At 42.4% G+C, this 16504-nt stretch overlaps 1 protein-coding gene across 1 annotated transcript in view; it reads left to right on the top strand.

The window, feature by feature from the left end:
- Positions 1-16504, top strand: part of LOC111657499 (connector enhancer of kinase suppressor of ras 3-like) — a 48719-nt gene that overhangs the window by 16207 nt on the left and 16008 nt on the right. Inside the window, exons 3-14 of the mRNA XM_023409688.2 lie at positions 3784-3986; positions 5335-5422; positions 9023-9064; positions 9941-10060; positions 10266-10325; positions 11080-11148; positions 11285-11431; positions 12874-12998; positions 13492-13679; positions 13787-13873; positions 13966-14216; positions 16421-16458. Of these exons, the coding sequence (XP_023265456.2) occupies positions 3784-3986; positions 5335-5422; positions 9023-9064; positions 9941-10060; positions 10266-10325; positions 11080-11148; positions 11285-11431; positions 12874-12998; positions 13492-13679; positions 13787-13873; positions 13966-14216; positions 16421-16458 (1418 nt within the window). The remainder of the gene's footprint in view (positions 1-3783; positions 3987-5334; positions 5423-9022; positions 9065-9940; positions 10061-10265; positions 10326-11079; positions 11149-11284; positions 11432-12873; positions 12999-13491; positions 13680-13786; positions 13874-13965; positions 14217-16420; positions 16459-16504) is intronic.

The following is a 16504-nucleotide window of genomic DNA, read 5'->3' on the forward strand; positions in this document are numbered from 1 at the left end:
CCACCCTCTCTCTCTGTCTCTCAGTGTCCGTATTCACTAAAAACTCTGTAGCCTGTAGTTTCTGGTTGGGCAGCTAAAGGAAGCAGCGATGCATAAGGGCTCATCAAACCCCCCACAAAGCTCAGTGGGGTGTGGAGGCACCACAACACATGAAGCAGCCCGAGGACATTGGGGAACAGCAGTGTCACAGAAGAGGAGAGATCGGGTCAGAGGGGCCCTGGGCGAGATTTGGCAGTTTGAAGCTGTGGGAGATTATTAGAGGCAGTTAATGGTGGTTATCATGTAGCAATGAGGGACAGTTTGATCCTTAGATGTAAACTCTCCTTCACACACAAAACACATTTATTTTAAAGCTCTATTTGTTTTTTAGGCTCCAGTGTCTTAAGCAAAATGACAGAAACGTCAGTTTCACTCTTACCTCTGCTCACCTGAGCCATCTCTCTTGGTTCAAATAAACATCCCCTGTGTGGCTCATATTAGTCACTGTGGGAGCGAACCAGCTGACCCACTGTCCATCATGACAGCCTCCAGAAGAACTGCCAACAAAAATGTATCTGCCTTCAACTAGTGAGCATAAAAAGAGCGATGAAAACTGTCTATGCTCCAACTGAAAGAGAACCAGGTTTTCAAGCAGATGGGATCGATTTGAAGTTTTATCACTTCCTGTGCCATAAAAGTCCCAGATTGTGGTCGCACTGTCAGCATTTCTCCCTTTATGCTCTCTTAAAAAGCTTTACATTAATCGTTTGGGGCAGGGTTATTTTTACTCTGAAGAAACTTAGAAGTTGAATCTTTTCTCTCCCACACGAGGCTGCGTCTTGTGATGATGGTGATCTGAAAGCTGTAGGTGACATGGGTTTGAATCAACTCATTTTAGGCCTCGAAAACATGTTGACTTGGCAGTGATCTGCCATCTCGGCACACTGAAGCTAGGGATGGGTTTTCTTAGATCCTGAGCAAAGCAGACACAGATTTGATATCTCTCCTCCCTTTGACCTAACTTTCACTGTAACAATACACACTTCTGTTTCTCCCATTGTTTCTCATTCAGCTAAGCAACCTGTCCACTACCTGACTACAGTATCTTCCATACCTCAAACCATTGGAATGGACACATGGAAGCACTTGGCACATGTGGTTGCCTCTTTTATTTTGATAGATATAGTCATCATAGAATATATACCATATGGTACATCCTGTGGCCCATAAACTCTTTTACCATCACAGTAATCAGGCCCAGACTTTTGTTCATCCTAGAACCCTTGCATCAACGCACTAAAATCTCAAGTAATTTTCTCCTCGAGCTGCTTCATAAACATGGCGTCCAAAGTGCTGCTTCAGCTTGCTTTTGTTATTTGAAGTCATTTTTCTTCTTTCTTCTTTGTAATACTTTGTTTGTGTGTCTTTGCAATGCATAGTCTTATGCAATTTAGTAAGGAAGTATTTGGCACATTGGACAATCATCCTCTCTCTCTCTTTTCCATGGAACTAAGAGCCAGGAATGCTGGACTCTCAGCAACCTTTCACCTCTGATCGAAGCAGCGCGGCTTAATGTTTTATGTCTGTTAGGGGTTTCCTTATTAAGAATGAGGCCTCAACCTTCCACAGGCCCCTAGGGAGGAAGTGAGGCCCCGAGTCAATTAGCTCTAACTGTGGCAAGGTCACTGCTACCAACAGAAACACAGGCCACCAGCACCCGAAATCCACCACACTCTTAAGACACCCCCCACTTTGTCTCTTTTGGTTTACTGTTTGCTCAGACACGTCCTGTTGATAATATTTGTTTTCTTTTTTTGCCCTTGAATTTTAAATATTTATTCATGTGTGCACAAAATAAAGATTTCACCATCATAACACCATTATGACCTAAATCATGATGACCGATGGCCTGATGTAGAACCCCACAGCCCTTTAAGATTGCATTTATATTCGTGATTCTCTTCCACCTAAAATCTTTCAAGACCAAACTGCTGTCGAGGGACAAAGAAAGAACATTTCAATTAATTTTACTGGAAGGCCGTGATGCCTTCTGCAGAGTCAGTGTTGAAACCCAACACTTCTTTATTTGTTCTCAGACCCTAGTGGCCCACTGTGAGACGAGCGCCTCATGATATTCACACACATATTAGCTGTGTCCAACGGCCATTGAACATACAGTATATGACAGATCATCTGGCCGCAGAGCAGCTGTAAATGTATTTTACTATTGCCTAGGGTGTAATGTAACACTCAGCCTTAGATGGCACAATCTAGCAACAGACACACACACTCACACCATCACACACGCTCTGTCCAGGCTACAGACAGTTGTATCTTTTATAGTCAAGTCAGATCCATGTAATGCCTGTGGCAAGGGCAGGATGTGCTGTGTTGTGATAGCCGGCCTCCATTTCTCCTGAGGACACTTATATCAGTATATAGTTCCCTTCAAAGAGCCCCAAGTAGAGTCTACACAAAAAAAGCTTCTGCCATCTTGATTATAGATTAACAGAAAGTCTATAAAAAGGCACTGAAAGAACGTAAATTTGGCCTGAAATGTTGCTGAGAATGAAATATTGTATTTGATTGGAACCACAGATTTTTGCTCAGACGTGGGTTTTAGCTCAGCTGGCAGTGTGGGACAAAGGCTCACTGGACATCTGTGGGCCAGTCAGAGCTGCTGTGACTGTGTGATTAGCCTGCTAATGAAAAAGCCAGGAGACACGTTTGATCTGGAAAATACTCACACTGCCTGTGTGCCAAAGTTCCACTTTTGGACAGTGTGAAGGGCTCAATGAGAAAGCAAACTATCAAATGACTTCTTTCCCTATTTTTTGCCTTATATTCTCTGATGATGTTTGCTTCTCTTTCTATCTATTTCATGTGTTGAGTGTGGCATGAGAAAAACTGCCTACAGCTACTGTTCCACTGGTCCGGTTATTCCAGTGATTCCTTGGGGATTAAAATGAGTGAAATGATTTGTATGTTTTCTGAGCACATGTTGGAGACAGGCAGTGGAATAAAAGTAGACACTAACCACTTGCAGATCTACTTCGTTGTTTGCCAAACACACACTTTTTTACTAGCATATTTAGCTGCTGGCATATCACACATATGGCAGCATTGCTGGCAGCGATGCAACACCATGTAAGTTGATATTTACCAGGACAAGAGCCAGGCCACCATTCCTCTGTTTACCTTTAAGCAACACATCACTACACACCCATTTACTCAATCAAAACATTGACAAGACTTTAAAACAAGCTTCTTAAAATATTTGACAAGTGGTGAAACTCAGCCTCAGACACACACGTCACCCCCCAAGAAGAAATGTGCATCCTGTTGCAGCTCACTACCCTGCAGTAGTGCAGTTCATAGCTGGTCTCTACTGTACTGTACTGTACTTACTGACCCTTGAAGACACAGAACTCTGCTGCTTTGTGCATGTGAATAACCTATAAACTAGAGGAATGCAAAAGCAGGAAACAACCCCGGCTCAAGAATGCAAACTTTGCTCTGCTTGATAGGAATCAGGTGATGGCATGTGTACACCCTCGAACAAATCTGCAGAGTGAGGGGAATTTCATGCATGTGCTGTCCTCACAGACAAATGCATTTAAATCACATCTGTCAAAAAATGATTAGAGCCATTCAATGTACAGGAAGCAACATGCTTTCCTGAGGGGGAAAAAAAGCAAGTACCTCCCAGGACTAGAGTGTGAAAGGATTGTTTGCTTTGATTTTGAGTTTGATTGGTGTGAGTGTGGTGCATAGTTTAAGTCGTGTATTCATCTACTGTTTCAGAACTATGGCGTAGAGACGGACAACTTGAAGACTCTGGTTGTGAGGATGAGAGCTGCCACCAACAGTCTCCACATGGCCACGTCTGATCGCAGAAAAAGCCCAGCATATGAAGGCAGCATGTCTCGCAAGCCACCCAACGACTTCCTTACTTCTGTGGTGGAGCTGATTGGAGCTGCAAAGAGCCTCCTGGCTTGGCTTGACAGGTAATAAGATTTTATCGCCACCAAATACCTGCACACTGTGAATCAGATCAGATATCAGATGGGGTGCCATAAGACCACTGCTTAAACTGGTTACATACAAAAGCAGATATCACACTGGTTTTGCATAAAAACATAATTTGACAATATATGAGTATGACATTTGGTCCTCATACAGCACTGAATCTAGACTGCAGGCAGATGAAATAAGTCATTCTTTATTTTGACATGATGGCCAAGCAGATATGTTCATTTCTGAATGTCTATATCCCCTCTGCTCTCTCCATGACCTGCTCCAAAACACATTACACCATAAAAGCAGAGCATGTTAAGCAGGTTGCCAGGATTAAGTTTTAGCTGGCTGAAATTAAGCTTCTCTTTTTGTGGCAGGCTTGCATACGGTGACATCATGATTATAAATGGTAGTTGTGATGCTGAGATGAGAGCAGTACAACAGTCTTTAATGGTGCTGTGCTAAATGTTGACTCAGTGCCCAGATGACAACATAAAGTCACTGTTGTCATTAAATGTTATAGTAATTGTTCAGTTTTTAGATCATTATGTGTCAATACTGTTTACTGATTTTCTCCTTATTTTAGTACCTGTCTCTCAAAACAATGTTAATATCAAATGCTAATATATTTGTTTATTAGCACTTTTATAGCATCCCACAGTCTTAACAAACAAAACATCTTGGACTTAGTGTTATGGCAGCTGGTGGTCTCATACCATAGAAATAGTCCCACCTGTGTATTTTCAATAACATTAATACATTTGTATGCACTTCTGCATGTGTTGTTGTCTAGTCACCAAGTAAGCAACAAGTTCTGGTATACAGGCAAGGTTTAGGAATCCTTTGCTTCTGGATAAAGCAGGTTTTACTCAGATCTAATCTAATATGACGAGTCTAGCCACTGACATATTTCAGTGATTGCATGGAGGTTTGGGGCCTGATGTTTGGGAAGCTGTTTTGGAGTTCATACTTTTTTAGATGGAGTCAGGAGAGAAGAAGAAACAAAATGGCACCAGAGCGGTGACATTTTGCAGTTATAACCAAGTCTGTCTGTGGCCAGTCACCCAAACACAGTAATCAGAGCAAGGTCACTGAGTCTGCTGTGTTTTATCTGACTTCAAGTTACTGAGTTACTTCAGCCATACACATCCACTGTTTTCTGTTTTTAGCATTTTTATGACTGAAGGACTTGATTACTCTGGATATTATTATCAAACATTGTTGCTCTTAAAAAATTGAATTTAAAATTGTGCAGTCATGCATTTCAAACTTCAACTGAACTCTGCAGCCCATCACTGGTCCCTAATGTTCTCCCTTTCCTTCTTTGTCTGCTTGCAGGACGCCTCTTACAGGGATCAGTGACTTCACAGCCACCAAGAACAAGATCATTCAGCTGTGCCTGGAGCTCACCACCACAGTTCAACAGGTCTGCATGCTAGTTAGTTCAACAGCACACATGTAGCTAGCCTCAAGGAAACACACACACACACACGCACACACACACAATAGCTTTTTCCACCGAGCACATACCAGCTCGGGGGCACAGACATGCAGGATAAAGTGTAGGAGAGGGGAGTTATGGGAAATGTGGTCTGGCAGCCATGACATGAACCTGAAGCCAGCAGTCTGAGCACATTATTGCAAATGCTCATGTTTTTCTTGGGATCTTTTCCTCCTCACGCTGGCTAATAAAGAGACCCCCTTCGTGCGGGGACGTTTAACGTAAATGGTAAACGTCGCTTTTGTTTTTCCAGTTTCATAAAACCCGCTGGCACGCTTTTAAAGGTGCCTGCCAACATTCCCCAGGCTGCCATTCTCCCTCAGCCATGTGGTTCCTGTTTTTGCTTCTCCAAGATGCTCACAGTGAGAGACCAAACTGTCTGAAAGCACTTCCTGTGTGTAGGTTTAATGCAGGGATGAGGAGGAGGTCTATCTGACTGCCAGAGAGATGGCTAACGCTTAAAACAGAGCATCAGCAAGCATCCACTGTACTCCAGAACTTTCTGCAGAGAATTGCTCTAGCGTTGCATCATGGCATAACTGGGTGTCTACTTCTGTCAGTCTCATGCAACCCGCCATGGTTGGTCATACATATGTATTAAACAAAGGCAGCTGGTGAGCGGCTTTTTCTTCAGTATCAAATCCATTAGTTTGTATGTATAATTTCTTCCCCGCAAAGGTTTTGTCCTAAGCGCAGCTCAATAAGCAACTCATTTTACAGTTCCAGTGAAAGTGGCTGCTGAGACTGCAGGTGTCGTTTTTGGAGGGTTATTGCATCAAAATAAATTCCTTTCCCAGAGTGCCTATTTCCTTGCCAGAGTCTGGGATTTCAGTGCTTCTGGTGATTTACTGTGGGTGTCTCGGTCATGGTCATCCAGGAGAGGGGGGGTATACATTTCCCACACTGCCATGTGAAGTAGAGAGGTTATGGTGTACAGTAAACTCCTGATAGGTGCTGAAAGAGTCTTGTAAGACCGGAGTGATTAGTTTCCTCCAACAGCTGGAAGGGAGGTGTAGTTTGGTTCCCTGTTAGTTTAAATCAACTCATTGTTGACTGTAATTGTACAGAGCTGCAGAAACACAGAAGAGAGAAAGGCTTATTTTCAACTCACTTCATCATTTAAGAATCTAAACTTTCACACCAAGCTGTGAAATTCTGGGCTCTGTTTTTCATTTCTTTGGACCTTTTTTTCTTTTTTTCTTTTTTAAAATAATACGTGAGAATATGAGCCACTAAAATAGGTTGTACAGGAGACTGCCTCAGTGATTAGTTTTATGATGGGGGAGGACAGCGTGAGGTTTGCCCAGCTCGTTCATGAACTTCAGCCAAGAATTAGGGCTTTTCAGATCACACAGTTTATGTGTTCTGCTTGAATGAAGCCTGTGTGTACAAACACAATGGGACACGGCCATAAAACTGTGAACGCATCACCCATCTTGGCTGACCTGTCTGTGTGGAGGTCATTCTCTTTCAAAGAACACATTTTTCATCGATCCCCCGTGTCTTTTGTTCGTGCTTCCCACTCCTGAGTTTTTGGATGAAATATGAAGTTTATTTCTCTCTATTTTTTGTAGAAAAACAGGCAGAGATTCCATTATGAAGGCCAAACACTGCACTTTAACAAATATATCCACCCTATATTGATACTGTATGAATAACAGGATGTTGGAAGGCCAGGTATTAAGTATTGCAGTCCACGTCCTTTATTTCACTCCAGTGTAAAGGCAGCTACTCTCCAGGTTCCCGCACTGTGCCAGCGCTCTTCTCTGTCGGCCACTTCATTGCTCGACCATGCAAATCCGCTCTGGTGGCAGATCAAAGGCCCGGAGAGCTGTACACAGAGAGTCATCTGATCCACACCGGCTGTGGGATCAAGTCCATAACGTGCAGGATCAGTACACCCAGGGAATTGTCCCTCAGCCTCTCTCAGTGCTTAGTTATGATCTGGCTCCTGTCTACTAGAAGGACTTTGGTTTTTGCAAAGATATGGGATTATTTTGGATATCACAAACAGATCTTAGAGGGATTATCTGTGATATTGTTTTCACATGATTTGATGGTACTATGAAACCAAGAGAGAAATATTCTGTAAATGTTAAAGCTTGATGGGAAATGTGCCAAGCCATGTCTACAGCACATAATGGTACTGTTCTGTTTCATGACCTCTAAACATCAAAATATGTATTTTTAGCTCATCCCTCTTGGCTCAGTCAACAGTGTAGTCATCCAAACATGGTCCAGTCTGTAAAAGAAGTATGCAGTTGCATGTTTATGCAAGCATAGCCAAATTCTTTCTGAAACCACCACATGTTCTTGGCTGACTTCAGAAAATATATTTTATGGAAACATAATTTTGGGACCAATGTATGTCAAATGAAACCTATTATAATTGTCCTGTTTCCTACTTATGTTTATGTTGGGTTTTCATTTTTCCCCAAAGTGAGGGAGATGTGGTACTTTAAGCAAAACTTCTTAGGAAACATAGGGTGGACTCTGTCTTGATAGGAAGCCATCGCTCATGGCCACAGACTGTCATGCAAACCTCGTCCATGCAAACAAACCAACAGCATGACAAGCCAAATGCATTTGAAAACAGACGCTCGCCTTTAGCCCAGTGGAATGTGCACGCTATGGAAATATGGGAAAACTTGCTCGACCCCCCATTTGCTGCCTGCACAATGGATTTATAAAGAGCAACAGAGCAGGCTTTGTACATGGCACATGCCTATGCATGTCACTAATACTATGAGGGCCACAACACCAGTCTCCCTTTATTTTGCTTTGACAAAGGCTTGTGGCTTGCGAGGGCTTTCTGTGCTCTCTGGTTTTGACAGAAGCATTTCACCTGTGTTTTGATGGATGGCTTCCCTTGGGGCATTCCCAGCATAGAGCCCCTCCCTTCCCCCAACAAATAACGCACTGTGAACCCCCCTTTCCTAACCACGGGCCCTCTCACCACCAACAACACAGTTGTCAGAGGAGGCTGTTGCCTCAGCTGTGTCCAGTCCAGCTGCAGTCTACCCGTCCTGAGTTGGGGATAGTGCTCAGTTTCCAGCTGATCCTGCACATTTTATCAGCGCTTCTCTCCCCCAAATCATCAAGATCACAGCTACTGTGTCTTGTCTGACTTGAGAGACCCCTGCCTCCCGGGAAACTAAAGCACTATTTGCATGAGGGCTTTCTGAACGTCATTACACATTTTCTCTCACCACGTCATCTGCACATTATCACTATATGATGAGTGTTCATATGGTCTTTAGGTTCCAATATAGTTTTCTGAAACACACAGGGCATCATGCAATTATAGTATCCCCAGAATTTAGGCAAAGAGGTCATTTGAAACTAAAAGCTGTTTATTTGTGGCTCCTCTCCATTTTTCTCAGTTCTATATCTGGAATGCTGATTATATCGTATTTTCCCAACCCCTATACTTTTTCTCTCTCTAGCCATTGAATAACCTCTTCCTCTTCACTGTTGTTTACTGCTCACATGTCTAATCTGTCATCACTGCCTTCTCTGCTACAGGACTGCAGTGTTTACGAGATGGAAGAGAAGATCCTCGAAGTTGTAAGTAAACTTTATCTCTTCTCTTTGTTTCCCTAAAATGTAAACTAAAGAGGACCCAGGATTTCCTGTATAAGGGAAAAGGATCTTTTTTTTTTTTTTCCTTTTTTTGGGTAAATGTCTTTTTACATAGAGATTATGTGACATGCTCTCAGCAGTAAGGTCAGTTTTCTGGGTGAATAGTGCAGACAGGTCTATAGGATTGCCAGTGGAGGAGGCGGCACTAACACACCCCGGCCATCAATCAGTGTTTCCTGTTAACACTCTCCAGACTCCTTAGGCTAACAGTGGGCATCCTCTAGCACTCTGTCTCTCTCTCTCAGACAAGTCACAGTAGAGCTGATGCTGTCTTTGTAAGGTTTTGCATTGTCTTGCTCTTTTCTTTGTTCCCAGCCTGTGCTGCATCTTAATTTCCCCCATTTTCTGAGTTCTTCCGCATAAAATGTACACAATGTGCCACAGAAAAGACCCCTCTAATTATGACAAATTACAGTTTGTGTCCTAAAACAAGCAAGGGACAAAGCAGAGGGAAGGGGTGTGTGCACAGGACTGATTTCAGTATTGTGTGTGCACAGGTACATCTAGTTAATAGCACACTAATGGTCCCTTTTAGCCCATTAAGCCTTACACTGAACACAAATATACAAACACAGAGGCATGTACACAGGTATTACGACAACAAACTGATGAAAGATAAGGTAAGTAGCAGTGTAAGCTGACTTGTTCAAACATGTAAAGCGCACAATACCTCTGCTGGTTATCAAGGGCACCATACACCATTAGAGGATTTCACACTTCACTTATAATCAAAAGTTTGCTGGAGTCTTGTGCTTCCTCTTTTATTCATGGGTGCATTTTGTTTTTCCTTTTCCTCTGCAGTCGAAGATTTTGAACAGCATCTGTGATCAGACCGTGAGAACCACCTCTGACCCCCTGATGAGCCAGTCGGCCTGCTTGGAAGAAGTCCAGTTGACCAACATCAAGCCTGGAGAGGGTTTGGTAAGGAATGCTGGGATTTTTCTTTTTCTTTTTTCTTTTTTTTTTTTCAATCCTAAACTTGCTGTCTCTGACCAGGAATGCATGCAATGTGTGTCAAATTGTGACCCTCACATCTCTGTCATACATTTGTCTCCCTCTGGGAATATTGGATTTTGACCATAAGGTTGTCTTGTGTTTTCTTTTTTTTTTCTTTCTTTTTGCCCAGGGGATGTACATCAAGTCTACTTACGATGGGTTACATGTCATCACGGGAACCACAGAGCATGTAAGTATAACAATATGTTTACCACAAGAATACATTCAGACCCTTTCCATGCCTGAATTAATTTAATCAGAGTCTTATCACCGAATAAAGCATTTACTGCTAATTTGTCTTGCTATTTTAATGTCTCATGCATATGGTCTTTTTTTTTTTTTTTTAAACCGTTCACTCTCATCCTCCTCGTCCTCCTCATCATCTTCCTTTTCATTCTCCTCCTCCTAAACTGAGGGCACACTTGAACTGTATGTGAGGGAGTGAAGAACTACTCATCCGTAAAGGGAATTGTTTGTTTCTGAACTCCAGTAACCACTACATATCACAAACAGCATCCACAAAAAGAAGTCCTATTTCCCCACCACCACCTCACACCTCCCCACACTGAGACAACCAGTCAGTGACTAATGCAGCAGCATCACTGCCACGGTTGGATCCTCTCGTCTCCGGTCCTTAATTGTGAATCAGGACCTGAATCATCAGCATTTATGACTAGTTAATCTTGTTTGACATCTGTGTGACATGAAAAACAATGGAACTGATATTCATCAACAGAGAGTCGTGTGGATTTTCTCACGATTTTGAACTTGGAGTGTTTGTTCTTCAGATATTTGCTCTTTGAATGGGAATGCAAAGGCGGAAACAGTTGTAATCAGGCACAAAGTAGCTTCTAATTTATGATAATCAGTTTTGTGTTGGCAGCAGGTTCATTGATGTATAAACATTGTTTTTTGACCTTATAAGTGTATGTTTTCTCTTTTAGTCACCTGCAGACCTGACCAGGAAAATCCATGCAGGTGATGAGGTGATCCAGGTTAACCAGCAGACAGTGGTGAGAACCTCCACTTTATTTAGATACCCTATCTACATATTTGAACATACATAATGGTAAATAGCGCACACACACAATAAATATTATTGAAATTGACTGTGTATATGTCTGTGTATGTACACATCCTGTTAACCAGGTGGGCTGGCAGCTGAAAAACCTGGTTGTCAAACTGAGGGAGGACCCCAAAGGTGTGGTTCTCCTCCTCAAGAAGAGGCCCACTGGCACAACAGGTTTCACCCCTGCCCCGCTCAAGAACATGCGCTGGAAGCCCCCTGTACCTCAGGTACAAACACACATGCCCACAAGCGCACACTCTTGCTCCTTTCATCCTTGAAAGTAAACAAAAGCCTGTGTCATTGTCAACCAATTATCAGATTTTCAGGTTGTTGGTTCCAAAACAACAAGTTAGGACAAGTGTCCCGGAGACACCCTGAAAGTGCTGCCGGCTCAATTGAATACAACATTGAGGTTTTCGTCAGATGCAGTATCAGAGGCAAACAAACTCTGTCTGATGATGTCATTCAGTCTGGGAGATAAAGCTGCCAGTGTATAGTGTTTGAGTCTGGTTAGATTATATCTGGTTTATTAGAAACAAACGCTCCAGATGTTGCCATCTAAAGAAGACAATAGCAATCAGTGTTATTTGTGTTTACTGTTACTATTTTCAAGAGAAAACACCCCAAATGTCTATTGTTCAAAGAAGACCCAGGGGTAGCTGATAAATATTGTGCTAATACGATTATGTGACTGTAATCCAATTTGCCGTTCTCCCTCATGTGAACACATTAGGCTTGGCTTAGCTTTTAAGTACATCTCCGCACCTGAGTCCCCTTTGACAGGGAGACAATAAGATCATTGTATGCTTAGACTACCAAAATTCAGGCTCTGGCATTGTCTTATCATGCGTAGCATGCGTTTTTTTGGTTTTATAGCCTCAGAAAGCAAGATGAGAGGATATCAGATAAGAGTGGGTTTCTCAACAACAACAAAGAGCCTCTCAGCAGAAGGGTGGCCAATGTCAACATGTCCACCAGCATCTTGTTTTAACAAGTAGACAGAGGTATCACAGTTAACCATCTCAGTTTATCTGTGATAATAACGCCCCAGAAGGCAAAACAGAGACAAATCACACACCATGATTCAAGATTGAATGGTGCTGGCTTTGTAATACTATATAATTTGTACACAAGAGAACTATTTGGAGTAGACAAGGAGGGAATGATTCATGAGATCCCAGATCGGATGTTTAGGTTGTCATTAATATATGACATCTACTGCACTGTACTATCTGATGTATCATTTCGGTCTGATGAGAATGAGACAGGGAAGAAGAGTGGTCCGCTGAGTCAAGGGCACAGTGTTGTTGAGTGTTGGGAAACATAACTGCGGTAAATGAGTGCAGTTTTAAGTACATGTCTCACAAGCTATTTTGGACTTCACTTACAATCTTTCCGTACCTCAAACAAGAAGGTTTATACTCGGGGGGGGGGGGGGGGGACACACACAAGCACTTGAATGTCTCACCACTGCTGGTGAACTCCTCCCATTTGCCAGCAAGTCATATTTATATTATATTCACACTGTAGAAAACGGCAAGCAGTGACTTAATTTGATTTGAATTTGTTCTCAACAGGAAACTCAAATATGTATCTATATACAGAAGCATAACTAAGATAACAGAAAACCCTCAATCGCTGATTCTTTATTGTACACTGTGTTTTCCAGAACAATTCCTCCTTGATCAGAGCCCAGTCTCCCTGCGGCTCAGCTAACGGAACAACCAAAAAAGAGAAGCCAGCTATCCTGGACTTGTACATCCCCCCTCCCCCTCCAGTACCATACACCCCACGGTGAGCTGTCCCATTTCATTTGCAGAGCTTATTAAAGGAGATTAAGTTTTATTCAATGAGTTGGGTTATAAAAATTAAAGCACTAAATATAAGCTACGAAACAACTTTAGAGAACTAATGGTAAGAATGAAGGAGGCCAACCTCCACCCCTCAGTAAACAATCCAGTCAACCTTTGCTACACCTCCTCACCGAGGCCTTTGAGGTTGGTGGATAATGAGTGTGTCCTGGGCCCGTGATCGCCTTACTTCAATCCCCTCCTACTGTACATTCTGTTCTGCTTGCCCACTCCGCTCCCACCAGTACCACCAGAGTCCTTATGCAACAGCTGCTTCATCTTCCACCTCCAGGAAGATGATGGAACGTGACCACTTCACTTAAAATGCTAGAGAACTGAATTTCTAAAAAGAAATTAGACGCCTTGTCATATTTATTTAATTGACTTTACACCGAGGCTTGCAACATAAATAAATGAGCATGTGTTTCTCCCTGCAGAGAGGGGAGAACAGACTCCTTCTCCAGCATTAGTAAAAGACCAAAGGGCTCTGAGTCACCCAACTCCTTTCTGGACCAGGAGAGCAGGAGACGCTGCACCATCGCAGATTATGACAAGCTAAGCATCGGCTGTCCCATCACGGCCAACGTGATACAGCCCAGAATGAGAGAGCACAGGCCTTCGCGTGGTCAGTATTTTCTCATCAGGGTATCTTATGAATATTCCGCTGATGGATATTAAATAAATAGTCATAAAATAACATCATTCATGAATATTCATTACTTTTTCTTCTAGGAAAGCCCCGGCCTCTGTCCATGCCAGCGGATACTTGTGTTGGAGTGGTAGATCCCTACGCCAAGCCCTGGGCACAGGGAAGGAAAGGTATGTACACACATGCTGCCATCCTCTGTGGTTTGACAAGGATGCTATAAGTATAGTATATTCATAAACTTGTCATTGTGTCTCTGTTTTAGGTGAAGACCTGCTGTACAGATACTTGAGCAATGAGAGGATTCCCACCATAGCAGAGGAGGTGCCCTCAGTGTCCCCCCCCTACAGGCCTGCGGGGGAACGTCACCTGGTCAGAGTGGATCACATCCGGGGCAGCCGTTACTACTCCAACTCAGACCTCCACAACAGCGCTACCATCCCTTACCAGGAGGACATGAAGAAGGCCCCCATAGCCCCTGTCTCCAAGCGCACGACAGCAGAACGCTCACTACTGGTCAGTTGGATCACGCGGCTTAAGCTATTGACTCACTGATGATGCGCTTCCTGTCCAGGGTTTCCTGTTCCTGTCTTGTGTCCTTCCTCAGTGCCTTTGATTTTTAACGTCCAGCTGTTTTTTTGGCAGCTTCGGGCTTTCTCACACTCCTCTCTCCCCAACCTCCATATTTCCCTGGCGTTACTACTACTACCAACTACTACTCCTCAACCAAACTTGCTTCTGTAGTACTCACTACATTATATCATCACCCCTTTAACACTGCCCACAATCCTCCTCGTCTCTGACTACAAGTCCCTTCTCTGCCTCAAGAGGATACTGTTTGTTCAGGTTTAGGACACTTTGGCCTTGTGTGCTGTTTCTTGACTCCTCTGTACATATTAAGTTATGTCATGTTTAGTTTAAATGCTCTATGGTACCATTATTTAATACTTCAGAAAACATGCCTGATATCACTTCAGCTATTTGCTTATTTTGATTTTATTTGCGTAAATAAATTATAAAAATAAAACTAAGTGAAACAAACAGCATATTTTGTTAGTGAAACTGTGCTTTTGCTATACATGTTATTTTTTCTTTTTCAAATTACACTTTTGTGATCAGTTAGTTACACTACCCTCTGCCAATGGTTGCCTCTTGTAAGCTATGCATATTCTTCAGAAAGATTTTTAAAGTCACTTTACAGTGACTTGACAGTGCTATTTTGGTTGGTAAAAGGATCTTTATATCTTGTCACTAGCAAATACAGTATTTGTGCTGGTTTTACAGCTATGCACAGTAAACTCTGCAATTACCTACATCTAAAGGGGCCTATATATACAGCTGGTTGACGGTAATAACTGGTCTTTTAAAGCCAGTGTTTTGAACCAGTCCTATAGGAAACACAGGTCAAATGGCCTTCTATTAGCTCATGCTATGGAAAGACCACACATCACAAGAGACAGAATGACAGTATTATATAAGAAAATACAGGGAAGAAGTGTTTGTTGTTGCTTTATCTGCCTCTTTGTAAGATTTGAATAGCGTTTATTAAAAATTGCAGTTACTTCAGTGATCTTTTGTATTGTCTTTATTTTACCATTGGGTGTGGAATTACTGCTCTAAGTGTAACTATAATGTAGCATGTGGGGTAATGATTTATTTTTATAAAAACTACATTGCTGAACTGTTATTCTAGTTTTAATTGATGGGCAGCTTTAGTTATCAACTTGAACTGAGAGCTGCAGCCGGCTGTCTTTCTAACCCGCTTTGACCTTTGAGGTGAACCCTGCTTCTGTTTTTTAAGCTTGCAGTGAAACAGGATAGTTAATGTCAAGTTACCTTTTTCAATGTGTCTCAGATGGTGATGATTATGTAACTACTTACCTCTTTGATGAACTTTAAATTCCAGCTGGGGGTCCATATGGTCAAAGCAGGTTTTCCATCAGGGAACCTTATTCCTGCACATATGTTGCCCTTTAAAAATTTAAATGTGAGCTTAGGATTACTTTGCCTGACAGCTTTCACCATTTTCATTGATTTGAAGAAGTGTTTGCCGGGCAAGGATCAGCACCTTTCATCATGGAGCTGAAGATCTGACTGCTGTCGAAAACAACCCACCACTCTCACCTCTTTTCCCTTTGCCTGGGTTTCTTTGTGCATGAGTTTACTGATGGAGATGGGCCTCTTCTCTTATCTCTCCTCCACCTCTTCTTCCCCATGTCTTGCTCTGCCCAAGCTTGCCAAGCTATAGTCGCCTGCGGTCCTCACTAATTTGCACTTTCTGAAAACCTGTGGTCTGCTTAAGTACTACCTGCACTCTGTTTAACCCACTGCTAAGTTTGCTAACCACTAACATGTTATGCCTGCACAGGAATGATATGCTGAATTATTGGTGGACTGTGCATGTGGAATAATTTTTTTGTTAATTTATCACAAATCACAGACAGAGTTATGAGAATGTAATGAATGTTTTGTTCTTTCTTTTTTTTTCCTGTCATGCAGAAGAGATCTATTTTGCCACAACACAAAATTGTGTGCTATTAAATGTGTCTTAAAATTTCATTGCCTGCAAGAGATGATGCTGCAGTTTTACATTTAACATTTAAGTCTTACCACATAAAGTCACATGTTGGATGTTGGCTATGATCAAAAAGATGAAAGAAGACCAGCAGAAAGACTCCATCTCCAACATGCGTTAACACATAGATCTTTATGTATCACAGGGACCTGACTGGCACTCTAGCAGTGACTTCCTCAACCGGTGAGTTTCTCTCTCTCTCTCTCTCTCTCTCTCTCTCTCTACCCCC

The sequence above is a fragment of the Seriola lalandi genome, unplaced genomic scaffold (genome assembly GCF_002814215.2).
Source record: "Seriola lalandi dorsalis isolate HSWRI2012SDOR001 ecotype SW California unplaced genomic scaffold, Sedor1 jcf7180002054403, whole genome shotgun sequence".
In the NCBI taxonomy this organism is placed as follows: Eukaryota; Metazoa; Chordata; class Actinopteri; order Carangiformes; family Carangidae; genus Seriola; species Seriola lalandi.